Below are 13,959 nucleotides of genomic sequence, written 5' to 3' on the forward strand. Positions count from 1 at the left end.
CTTACATGAAAATGAGCACAGATAGGTATTGTGTTTCAAACTTTACTCCAACATCCACCATCCTGTGAGGGATCAAGTCTGAATAGGGCCTGTGGGGGAAGGAGGAAGGAGGAGAGGGGGTAAAGGGGAAGGGAAGAACCAGCCAAGGTGGTTTTGTAGCCAAAATTAACTCAACATGGTAATGTACCCCTGTTTCCAGAGGATGTTCCTGCTGCTCTAGTGGATTGCATGGGTCTGCTCTGCCTCTGAGCCAAAGGCCCTTCCTGGAGGCAACAAGTAGCAGGAAGATAGTGCTCTAAGGGTTCATTTCATATGTAGTGAGGGCAGTGAGATTTATTTCCCTAATTTAACAAAATCAGCATGGCTGTAAAGTGAAAAAGTACTCACTGTAGTGAAACTTAAAAGGCCAGAAGGCATCAGCCAGTGGTATCTTACTCTCTGAGCCTGTAGGGCTTGTGTGAGAAGCTTCAACACTCTCCTGTAACTGAGGGTGGGCAGGGAGAGGTCTGGATGTAACTGTACATCATGGTGAATATAGGTGATTGTTCCAGTATCTCTCTTCACCCTCAGGATATCCTCCTAAAGGGGGAAAATGCAGCACACCAAGTCATGAGGGGGTTCATCTAGTAGGCTCCATGGTCGGAGAGCCTTGTGTGCTCATATAGGGGTAATCTCTGTGAACCCCTCTCTATGAAGCAGCACATTAAATATCTACATCAAGATGGCGCGTAGTTGCACTGGTGACTCCTCCACCTCAGGGAGGCCTGAGAACCAGAAATTACAGCACCGTCCCCAGTTGTCCAAATCTGCCCGATGCATAACCATACTGTGTAGGCAATCTGCATGATGAGTGAGAGTGTCAGCCAAAAATATCTAAGAGTTGTGTAGTGGGATGATGGATTTTTTTTCCCCTCTTTTGGGGACGAAGAAAAGTTTGAAAAAAAAACCAGATTGGTAAGCATAGTTTTTATAATACTGGAGTTAGTTTTATTGCTCTCCTCTCACTATTATTAGGGTGACATGTGAAAGTAAGGGCCATTTTTTTTAATTGGGGGATGGCTAGGAGGATTGAGGACCCCTAGCCATCCGGGAAAACAAGGGGAATTGGGTTGGGGTGGACAATAGCATCTGTTCCCCCATTGTTTAAGCAGAGCCACTGTTAACCCACTGTTTAAAGGTAGTACCAGTTCAAAAATAAAGAATTGAACTAGTTCCTTTTGGAAGATTGTTTGGTCCTTTTGAAGGAGCCCAGTGACAGAGTCTAAGGGCTTGTTTTCTGTCTGCGTGCTCCCATGTATATGGGAGAAGCTACAGAGTCCAATACTGTCTTTATTAAGTGAATGTTGGGAGCTTGCAGAGGGATTCATTCCTGCCTGAGCTAGCAGAGGGATTGATTCCTGCTAGAGCAGATGGAGCAGGCAAAGGGATTTATTCCTACCTGGAAAATTGTTTGGGACCCTTTCTGAGGAGGAAAAGAGATGGACAATGTAGCAGGATAGACAATGTAGCAGGATGGATCTCAAGTTTGGGACCAGTCATCCCTGTTCCTGTTATAATTGGTGGTAGAGGTAGAATCTTCCTTCTCTTGGTGTGTCCAAACCACCACTCAGGCTTTATCTAGAGGTCCCTCTCCAGATGACACAATCCTGTGAATGGACTGAAATGCACCACATTGAAATAAGGCAGTGGTAAGAACCAAACTCACTGAAGGAGACCGTGAGAGCACTAGCTCTGACTTTTCCATTAAGAGTGAGTTAACCACAGAAACCCAGGAGTCACCTTTATTTTTTTGGATGTAACTACTCAACTGAGATTTTCCTAAAGGTGGTGGGAGATTTATCAGAGCTCCGCAAAGTTGAACTACAACAAAACTGCTCATTGAAGCTAGTAGCCTCTGAGGCCAAGAGAAACAAGGAAAGAAGAATCTTGCGTTCCAGGATTTTAAAGCATTCTCTGATTTAGGGGGTGATATTGATGGCTATCTTCAGGACTTTGAAAGACAGTGTGGTTTACAAAATGTGAACCCCTCAGATTTGGGACAATTGTTACTAATACATTAACTGGAAAAGCCGCAGAATCATACTGAGTTGTTCCTGACAATTTTATTAAGGATTATACAGCTGTGAAGAAAAGCTTATTGGCTCGCTTTGCTGTCACTCCTGAGGCCCACAGTAAAGAGTTGTGAAAAGGGAACCAGACTTTGAGTGGATTTACAAATTACATAGAGTTAGGATCAGTTGCTTCTAAGGATGCCAAGTCAATACAGCAGAGGAAGCCTTGCAATTAATTTTTCTAGAGCAATTTCTTCTTGTATGCTCAACTGGAGGCCTCAATCCTAGCAGAAACTCAAAAATACAAAAAGCTGCTCCACGATAGATCTCCTCAATGCAATAATTTAGAAAAACTGCATACTATATTTTGTGGTTAAATATAAATATTTATAGCCACAAGGTGGTACTTCGGTTTTCCAAATTGAGAGCTGCTGAAGACCCAGTTCAATTTCCAGTTATCAAAGCAACCACTAAATGGTACAAAGCATACCTTTATGTAGTAGTCTTGCTAGTAGATCTCCATGTTTAATTTACCCATATGTTTACCTTTGTCGCAAAACAAGGTTGTAGTATAAGTTAATCAGAAAAATCCTGCAAATTCTGTAGAAAAATGGCTGGCCAAGTTATCTTAGAATAGAGCTACTAAGTAGCAATTAATCATACCATGTAGATACTATTTAGACATTTTTTGCAACAGTACCCAATGGTGTTGTATAGTAAGCGATATACAATAACAAAAATATAAAAGTATTGTAGTTCCAGAATCAGAGGGAGAATATATAACCACTGTAGGTGCTATATGAACACCCACACTTACAACAGTGTGACCTATGTACACCGGATAATACATAAAAAACAACCAATAAGTGGGGTATAGATAAGAGAAAAAATAAATCTCCTAATGAAACCAATATATCCAGATATCTAAAATGGAAACAGAATCAACATAAGGTAATATCGTCAGATATAAATCAACCTACTGATAATAAATTGAACTCTCAGGAACCTGGATATAGGTAAACCCATCATGAGAATATCAGCATGGAAATCTCAACAGATACACAAAATATGCAGATGTTATATGTAAAAATACAGAATTTATTCAGATTTATTCAGATTGCACTTAAAGACTCAGCTGAAAAATCATCATATCTCCGCATCTTGTGGATCACTCCAGGAGCTAACTGATACAGGAACAATATTGATACAGCAATAAAAAAAGAATACAAATGAGAATAAAAGAATCTTTGGATAGTATATCCAACGCGTTTCATCTGGCTTGACTTCTTCAGGGATATGTGTCCCCTTCAGGTTGGTCTTCCTAGGACATAGGACACGGAATCTTCCTAACGAGTGTCGGCTGTGTCCGAATTCCTGTGGCGTGGAACGCTTGATAACTTCCTGTCTGCATTGATGTCATTTCCTCTTTTGATCAGTATTCTGTGTGGTTTGCGTTCCACTAAGTCCGTTTGTACTATCTAATCTGAAGGAGTAATGAAAGGAACTAGAAGTATATAAAAATAGGGATATATTAAAAAAAGGGGGATCTAACAAACATAAGTACGTTTTTTAATCAAACCTGCTAAGTCTATGTCCTGGTTTAAACCTTATTTTAGTGTGTTTAAGCTATTGATCAATTGAGCCTCTTTTCGATTTAATTCTATTTGTCCATTTCCTCCTCTCCAGTGTTTTTCTGTCCGGTCTATACCAATAGCTTTGAAGGTGTTCCAAGTAAACTGGGGACATGTATCACAGTGTTTTGGAACATTGTGTTCTGTTTTATTGTTCTTAATGTTATAGAAGTACTCTGCCAATCTTCTATGTAATTTGCGTGTGGTTCTCCCAATATACTAAGATCCACATCTGCATTGTAATAAATATATAACGAAAGTGGAAGAGCACTGTATAAATTTCTTTGTTATATATATTTTTTTTATTAATATACGTGCCGTCAAAGCTGTTGGTTTTCTTTTTTTGGTGTTTACATGCGGAACACCTTCCACAACTATGAAAACCTTGTAGAACTAATAATCTCGGGATCTTTTTATTTTCCTTTACCAAGCTGGGAGCTAGTATGGCTTTTAAATGATCAGCTTTCTTATATATGGCTGTGGGTCAGTCTGGGATAACCTGGCCTAATATGTCATCTTTCTGTAATATATGCCCGTGTCTTTTCTGAATTTTTTCAATTTTTCTGGCTTGTGCATTGTATTTAGTTGTAAATACATATTTAACTATTTTATTGTTTTGCCTATCCTTTTTATTGTTATTATTTGTCAACAAGGATGTCCTATCTAATGAGTCAACATATTCTTCATCCTTTTTCATTTTATCTGGATCATACCCTTTTTCCAAATAGCGTTTTTGTATAATCAAAGCTTGTTCCTTATATGTACTGTGGTTACAGAGTTCAAAGCAGTATCACTCTGCTCCAAGTGTATTAAAGGGACACTATAGTCACCAAAACAACTTTAGCTTAATGAAGCAGTTTAAGTGTATAGTTCAGAAGGTATTGTTAATTAGAGTGTTGTGTAAACCAAAATAAGTGTTAGACTTGTTGTTTGAAGAAAGGTGGAGCTTGAAGGAAGTTGTTAGAACAACATACAAGTGATTTCTGGGATCTTATCATGGCTATGGTCAAGGCTATTTTATTGTCGTGCAATTATAAAGCTGCTAAAGGAGAAATTGGCCATAATTATACTAAATTTACTAATTTTGTTTGTTTTGATAATTAGGAATAGCATTTTAATCCCACTAGCACTATATTAGATGTATATAAAAGTCATAGGGGATTATAAAAATAGAAATGAACGAGAGGAGGTTAATTTATAAGAAAATAATGGATTAATAATGGGCTATAGGCACCCAGGCCACTTCAGCTTAATGAAGTGGTCTGGGTGCCAGGTCCATCTAGGATTAACCCTGCCTGCTGTAAACATAGCAGTTTCCAGGAGCTAAGTGATAGAGAAACTGCTACTGCTGTTTACATATGGGTTAATCCAGCCTCTAGTGGCTGTCTCATTGACAGCTGCTAGAGGCGCTTCTGCGCTTCTCACTGTGATTTTCACAGTGAGAAGATGCCAGCGTCCATAGGAAAGCATTGAGAATGCTTCCTATGGACTGACTGAATGAGTGCGTGGCTCTTGGCGCATGCTCATTCAGCCAATGACGTCGGAAGGAGGAGGAGAGTCCCCAGCGCCGAGGGTGTGTGTTTAACCCCTTCCTCCCCCTTCAGCCTGGCGGGAGTGGAACCCTGAGGGTGGGGGTACTATAGTGCCCTGAGCGTACCCCCACCCTCAGGGTTCCACTCCCGCCAGGCTGAAGGGGGAGGAAGGGGTTAAACACTCACCCTCGGCGCTGGGGACTCTCCTCCTCCTTCCGACGTCATTAGCTGAATGCGCATGCGGCAAGAGCCGCGCACGCATTTAGTCAGTCCATAGGAAGCATTCTCAATGCTTTCCTATGGACACTGGCATCTTCTCACTGTGAAAATCACAGTGAGAAGCGCAGAAGCGCCTCTAGCAGCTGTCAAAACAAGTTTGTATTACTGGCACTATAGTGGTCCTTTAAGCTATAAAGGTGCCTTTCTAAAAAGAAATATATATATATATATATAGGTACTGTAACACAGAAAATGGTTACAGAATATATAAGCATGCACTGCTGTTGTAATTATAATTCTACATTACTACGTCAATAACAGTAAAACCAGAAAAGCATGGAAAAACACTTTTAGTTTTAAATATTGTTGTTATATATTGTTTGCACTTAAAAGCATAATAAATAAGTAAACAAATTAAAAAAAAATATTCCTGACCCTATAGTTATTCAAGTCTGCAGCTACTGGCTGTGCCCTTGATCTGCCTGCTTGGCTGACATCATTAGAAGTGATTCTATGAGCCTATCACATGCTTTCCCATAGGATTGGCTGAGACTGTCAAGGAGGCAGATTAGATGCAGGGCCAGCACAAGCCAAACACAGCTCTGGCCAATCAGCATCTCCTCATAGAGATGCATTTAATCAATCAGTGGACAACAAGGTTAAACTAAAATGTCACATTAAATCTAAATTTGAATATATTAATATTTTATTATTTAAATTATATTTTGTGTTTCACCTTTTAGGGTTATCAGCCGTGCTCAAGGATTAAAGCTTGTAGTTGAGACCTTAATGTCTTCATTAAAACCAATTGGTAACATTGTGGTAATCTGCTGTGCCTTCTTCATCATATTTGGGATCCTTGGAGTTCAGGTATAGTATGAGTACATTTAGAAACATTCCCTAATATTGTAGATAAAATTGTATTAAACTACTGAATAGGAATGAATAGCTTGGCCTGCTGTGATATTTGTTAACTCGGGTTCATTATTCAATCTTCATTGACTTGTTATTTGTCAAAAAGTATATAAAATTATAGACATTCTGACTATATGTAAAAATGTGTATATAATAGTAATTTTCACTTGCACTTGTGTATGTTTGCCTTTGTGCTTATATGCATCTGAACATACATGCATTTCCACATATGAATGCAATGTGCACATCTGCTAATAGGAAGTATAGCTTGTTTTACATTGCAGGGTTAATGGAATAGGGCTACTTCAATGAGATGAAGTGGTATGGGTGCCTATAGTGCCCCTTTAAACGAACTGTTGGGTTCAGGGTCACTGTCCCCTTAATCAGGAAACAAAATTAGGATGACAGGGTAGGAAATCAGGAATGTCCTGTCAAAATCAGGACTGTTGGAAGGCTGGAAAGACAAGCTTACAATTGCACACTATAATTGTGCATACTATAACTATATTAGTGTATTGATATATATATATATATATATATATACAGTGGTGTATCCTGGTTTTGTGCTGCCCTAGGCAGCACAAAACTCAGGCGCCCCCCCCCCCCCCGCGCGCCACCCCCATCCAACCTTTACCCCGCCCCGCATTCTAAATACACACACACTCACAGGCAAAACACACACACACTCACAGGCAAAACACACACACACTCACAGGCAAAACACACACACACTCACAGGCAAAACACACACTCACTCACAGGCAAAACACACACTCACTCACAGACACCCACACTCACTCACAGACACCCACACTCACTAACAGACACACACTCACTAACAGACACACACTCACTAACAGACACACACACACTCACTAACAGACACACACACACTCACTAACAGACACACACACACACTCACTAACAGACACACACACACACACTCACTAACAGACACACACACACTCACTAACAGACACACACACACTCACTAACAGACACACACACACTCACTCACACACACACACACACACACACTCACAGACACACACACACTCACTCACATTAACACCTTTTTTTTTTTTTACTTTAACCCCCCCAGCCTCCTTACCTTTGGGAATGCTGGGGGGGGGTCATCTTTCTCCCTGGTGGTCCAGTGGCTGCTGGGCGGTCGGGCGGCGCTGCTGGGCGGGCGGCGAGGGAGCACTCCCCCTGAGCTGTCTGCTCAGCTCCCTCGCGCGCCGCACAGTGAGGCTGGGAGGCGGAGCCGGAATATGACGTCATATTCCGGCTCCCAGCCTCACTCTGCGGCGCGCGAGGGAGCTGAGCAGACAGCTCAGGGGGAGTGCTCCCTCGCCGCCCGCCCAGCAGCGCCGCCCGACCGCCCAGAAGCAGCCCAGCATGTCTGTTAGCCGCAAGGCTAACAAGACCTTTGCCTTGGGCATTTGGGGGGCGGCTTTTTTTGCCGCCCCCTGGAAAATGCGCCCAAGGCAAATGCCTTGTTTGCCTCGCGGCTAATACGCCCCTGTATATATATACTTATATAACTTTCTATGAAAGCTGTACAATTTGGCAAGTCTGGTGTATGCAAACACTAAGGGCTAATTGTTCAGACAGTTGAAGGTGAAGTGCGCATGCACTAAGTAAGCTTTTTACAGCAATAAATTGAACACCTATATTTTTCTTGATGCACATCCACATTGCAAAATGGTAAGTTTATGTTTGCTATTTATTAAACTGTTTTGCTCCTCTTTTGACTTTTTGTTTACTCTTTTATGTGTTCTGCCGCCTGTTAAAGGGACACTTAAGACCTCAGAAGCACTTTAGCTTGCTGAAGTGCTTTTACAAAAAGTGCAGATTTTAATAGAAAATAGCACTTTCCTAAATTAACCTTGTTACATCCCTTTAGCTGTGAGACAACTGGTCCAGGTCCTGGTTGTTAAGCTCAATGGAGCTAAATTTAAGAGTCAGGCAAATGCTCACAGCATCTGCCTCTCAAAAACTTCTCATTGAGCTGCATTGGGATGAACTGTGATTGGACAGCCACAGAAAGTCTTGGCGGAGTTGGAAGGGGAGGGTTTGCACAGTCTGCAGACAAGGAGTCTTCAGCTTTTGCATGCAGTTTTGGATATACCACCAATGCAAATGTAAGAAATAATTGCATGCATGTTTGCATTGGGGGTATATTTACTGAATATTGATAAATATTTTAGGGGGGCAGTGGAGTGTTCTACTTCCAGGTAGAGATGTCCCGAACAGTTCGCCGGAAACTGTTTGCTGGCGAACATAGCTTGTTCGCGGTCACCGCGGCGAACATATGCGATGTTCGGTCCGCCCCCTATTCGTCATGGAGGTGGGATGGTCTGGGAAGGAAGGGTCTGCTGCTGATTGACTGGAATGTGTCTGCTGACTGTGAGGTACAGGGTCAAAGTTTACTCAATGATGACGAATAGGGGGCGGACCGAACATCGCATATGTTCGCCCGCCGCGGCGACCGCGAACAAGCTATGTTCGCTGGCGAAAAGTTCCCGGCGAACTGTTCGGGACATCTCTACTTCCAGGTAACAATGGTCCAGTGTGTTCACTATATATTTAGCCACTGAAGTGAATAGCATATTCTTGTATTTTTGTAATTATATTGAGCAAGTTTTTATATTGAGCAAGTTTTGCTTTACTTGTGACTTTATATGCACTTCCAACTAAATACCATTCTATAGGACAACCTTTAAATAAAGTAAAGAAAACAGTAACCTGACAGTTATCAAATTTAGCATTAATATAATAAAATTTAGTAATTTTATAATATAGTTCAATAATGTTGTTTATTTAGTAAAGACTTGTTTTTTTAAACTACCATTGGAAGTTTTAGGATTTTAAGTCACAAACGCATAAAATGATCCAGCTTTCCTTTTTTCAGATGTGTTGGCACACTTGACCCATTCATTTGTCTAAAATATTGAATTGAATTTTCCCTAATTTTTAGCTTTTCAAAGGAAAATTTTATTATTGCCTTGGAGAGGACACAAGAAATATAACCAATAAATCTGACTGCCTTGAAGCAAAATATAAATGGGCTCGACACAAATATAATTTTGATAATCTTGGTCAGGTATGTAAAAATAAAAACCCATAAAGATTTGTGTTATGGCCTTATGATTGTTACAATATATTGTTATGGGATCGTAGGAATTATGCTTTGCACATAAAAGTTGTGTTTATATTTTACTACTTTGCTTTGTAGATGAAAACATAATTTCTTAAGTTAGTATTTGCTTAATTGGGGTTATCTCCATATCAAATGCCAAGAAGATTCTATTGTTTCATTGGCAACGGAGCAACATATTTTCCTATTTCTTATGAAGACAAAATTCAATAATCATAGGGATTTATTTGTATGTTATGGTGCTGCCAACACCAGTATTATATTCAGCATTCTATTATACTTAGCATTCTGCTCTCCTTTATACCTGTGGTAGACCACAGTGTGATGAGATACCTCTAACTTGTAGAACCTTAATGCCTAACGTTATGTAGTTAGCTCCAACTTAATGTACCATCTCTGTTCTTTTTAAAAAAAAAAATTATAAACATATGTCAATATGCCTGTGTCACGGCTTCCCGCGATTCTGCCGGTGTGGCCGCACTGAAACATGGCGGCCACACCGACAAAAAAATCTCATACTTACCTTGGTCGCGGCAAACAGCTGCCCGACGACCTCTTTCTATTCTGGTCCCCAGCGAGGTCAGAGACAGTCAATTACAGCCTAAGGAGGATTATTAAAACTCAAATTACCTTACTGTCAGTGCCCTGTCGTGGTTTCCACTAGCTGGTTATCCGAGAGTGTGTTCCTGATCGTGTTTTTTCTGGTATTTGACTTTGGCTTCATTTTGACTTACCGTATATACTCGAGTATAAGTCGACCCGAATATAAGTCGAGTCCCCTAATTTTACTCCAAAAAAATGGGAAAACTTATTGACTCGAGTATAGACTAGGGTGGGAAATGCAGCAGCTACTGGTAAATTTCTAAATAAAATTAGATCCCGAAAAAATTATATTAATTGAATATTTATTCACAGTGTGTGTATATAATGAATGCAGTGTTTGTGTAGTGTGTGTGTATATAATGAATGCAGTGTGTGTGTATATAATGCAGTGTGTGTGTATATAATGAATGCAGAGTGTTTGTGTAGTGTGTGTGTATATAATGAATGCAGTGTATGTATAGAATGCAGTGTGTGTATACAATACAGTGTGTGTATGAATGCAGTGTGTGTGTGTATGAATGCAGTATGTGTGTGCATGAATGCAGTGTGTGTTTGTATGAATGCAGTGTGTGTGTGCATGAATGCAGTGTGTGTATATAATGCAGTGTGTGTATATAATGAATGCAGTGTGTGTGTGTATGAATGCAGTGTGTGTATATAATGCAGTGTGTGTATATAATGAATGCAGTGTGTGTATAATGCAGTGTGTGTATGAATGCAGTGTGTGTGTGTGTGTGTATGTGATGCAGAGTGTGTAACCTTGGTGGGGGTGGGCATTTTTATTATTTTTTTATTATTATTTTAATATTATTATTATTTTTTAAATATTGTTAACATTTTTATTTTATTATAATAATATTAAATTTTTTTTTCATCCCCCCTCCCTGCTTGTTAGCTGGCCAGGGAGGGGGCTCTCATTCCCTGGCGGTCCAGTGGATGGGCTGTGCTGGAGAGCTACCTATAACTTACCTTTCCTGCAGCTCCTGTCAGCTCCCTTCTCCTGCGTTCCGGTCAGCTCCCCTGTCAGCTCCCCACTGTAAGTCTTGCGGTCTGAGTGCAGTGTGGAGCGTTGCCACGGTAACCCGTGGCAACGCTCAGACGTCGCAGCTCTCGCGAGACTTGCTTAAAGCGGATATTGACTATTTTACATGGTCTGATCATGGGCCAGTTCAGTTTAAGCTGAATTCTCCTCTCTACTGACTGTCTGTGTGGTCATGGAGGTTTAATGAAGCATTACCCCTGGAACCTGATGTTAGGGAACAACTTAATCAGGCTTCGGACCTTTACTTCCAGGAGAATGAGTCGGAAGACATATCACCCATTACTCTTTGGGAAGCTCAATGAGAGAAACACTAATCTGCATAGCCACTGGCAAAAAAAACAACAACTCTCCAGCAGATGACTGATCTTTATAGTTAAATTACAGGATTAGAAAAACAACATAAGCAATCTCAGGTTGAGGGGGAGGGAGCTGCTGGAGGTGAGACGATGGCTGACAGAGCTTCTCACGCACGGGCATAGATCTTTGCAGTGATCAAGGGACTTCTTTTATGCCCACACAAACAAGAAGGATAAATTTCTCGCCCGAATGCTGAGGGGTATACAACAGAGCACACAGGTGAACAGAATGAAATTATTCAATTATCATCCGGCTACGTCTTGCCTTCTGAACAATATAGCCAATGAATTTAGGTAATTTTATAATTCACTGTACATTATTCCTATGATCCACACTCAAACATCGAAGGCAAATAGGCTCGCCCGGATCAAGGATTATCTATGAGACTTTGCAACAACTTCGGTAAATCCTGAGGTGGAGGAGACAGTAGATCCCCCTATTAGCAAAGAAGAAATATCCAAAGCCATCAAGAAGGCTTAAATTGGAACAGCTCAATGCCTGAATGGGTTATCTTTTGGATAATATAAGAAACTGGTCCGTAGATGAACAAAAACATTGTACGTGATTGCAGATGGCCGAGGATTTAGTTACGAGTCCCTGGCCGCCACGATTACAGTCCTATTAAAACCTGTGAAAGACCCTGAGACGTGCAGCAGTTATCATCTGATCCTGTTGCTTAATTTGCATGTTAAACTCTTTTCAAAAGTCCTTGCCATCAGGTTGCAAACTGTTTTACTGTCAGGACTAACCAGTGGCCCAACACGCAGAATTAAGTAAAACACGTAACAAATACAAACAGTAACAACGTATTACCGGGCCTTAGAATGCCGGAATTAACGTAATAGAATAAACAGTCATGACCCGAGGTCAGGAATACAGAAAGGAACAAATACAGAAAGAACAAAGCCAAAGGGTCAAGGATACCAGAAATACGGGAAGTGAAGTCAAGCCAAGATCAAAAACCAATAATCAGAATCAGGAATGCGCTTTCTGATAACCAACAGGATGGAAACCACGACAGGGCACTGAACTGCAGGTTTGGGTTTAAATAACAGAAGGGACATCTGTGTAACAAGGCACATTGGTGAGGGGTGATCAAGGCCTGGGGTAGTCTTGGACAGAGGCTAACACTTGGATTTGGGGGAAATTAAGGTTTGAGTTAGGTATCCAGCACTCTTTCTGCACACCATCTCAGACTAATGGTTCTGCATTGTGCAATAAGTCTCTGGAGTATCTTCTATTATGTGGGCTGCATTTGCCAGGGATAATGACAATCAAGAAACATCTTACCAATGTCCCCTTTTTATCAATTGCAGATTCCATTTTACTATTCTTCCATAATCTTTCTCAGAGGATTTTACACTAGCTCTTAAATGTCGCTTGGCTGAGATATATGCACTATAGATGCTTGTAGGTATGGAACACTAGTAGGTAGAGAGGCTCCACAAGCTGGCAGACGTCATAGATCAGCAAAAAGAAAATGTACTTGTGGATGCTTCTAATAATGAGCCTTCATTTATAGTGAAAGATTTCCAATAAAAGTGCCTCTGTTGTGCAACATCTTAGCCATAAGCCATCAAAATATACTATGAGAGATAAATCAAAAATGTGCTCAAGATGTGTAGCAGAGGTCAAACCTTTGTTATACTTTACTAACTGTGCTATAATGTTCTAAATAACCTCTTAGGGTTCTATAAAGAAAGAATTGATTCACAGGTGTCTTGAAAAACCTACAGTGAATATAAATTTCACCTTTCATAGAGGGCTGTGATAAATCCACACACTAAGATAATCTGCTAGATATTTTATTTAAAAATTTGTTTTAGAAATATTATTTATTTCTTCTCTGCTTTCTTTCTAATTGTATAACACCATCAGAATATATATATATATATATATATATATATATATATTGACATACGTAGTGAAGACAAACATTACTATCAATCAGTATTTAATACAGATTTAAACTACAGCTCTGATACCAAATTAATTTAATTACAAAAAAAGGTTCTTTAAGCACCACAGTAAAAGATTTTGTTTCAGACAATTTTGTTTTATCATAATAGGCATATGAGAATATCTGATGGTTCCTTGAACAATACTGTTGAGATGCTGCAGAGAGATTGCCACAAATATGCACAAAAAGACAGTATAAATGTATATGATAGAAACAGAAATGGGATTCCTCCTATAAACTTACTGGTTAGGTAATCTTGCACAATTAACTGGCACTATTTCCTATATAGCAATCCCTAACTATTAACCCCTTAAGTGAGCGGCAATGTGTTCATTCTACAGCAATTTCCCCCTTTCTTCTAAGTGCACCCATACATATTATATATAATTTATTGAGGAGAAATATATCTGTCTTTTGATACCTACACATATACATGATGCAATATTAAACAGGAATAAAATAAAATAGGAATAAAATATTAATAAA

The 13,959-nt window shown here is 40.0% G+C and overlaps 1 protein-coding gene across 1 annotated transcript in view; it reads left to right on the plus strand.

Moving 5' to 3' along the window:
- Positions 1-13,959, plus strand: part of CACNA1G (calcium voltage-gated channel subunit alpha1 G) — a 428,561-nt gene that overhangs the window by 249,509 nt on the left and 165,093 nt on the right. The window contains exons 21-22 of the mRNA XM_063458969.1: positions 6,177-6,303; positions 9,332-9,457. Coding sequence (XP_063315039.1) covers positions 6,177-6,303; positions 9,332-9,457 — 253 coding nt within the window. The remainder of the gene's footprint in view (positions 1-6,176; positions 6,304-9,331; positions 9,458-13,959) is intronic.

The sequence above is a fragment of the Pelobates fuscus genome, chromosome 6 (assembly GCF_036172605.1).
Source record: "Pelobates fuscus isolate aPelFus1 chromosome 6, aPelFus1.pri, whole genome shotgun sequence".
Lineage (NCBI taxonomy): Eukaryota > Metazoa > Chordata > Amphibia > Anura > Pelobatidae > Pelobates > Pelobates fuscus.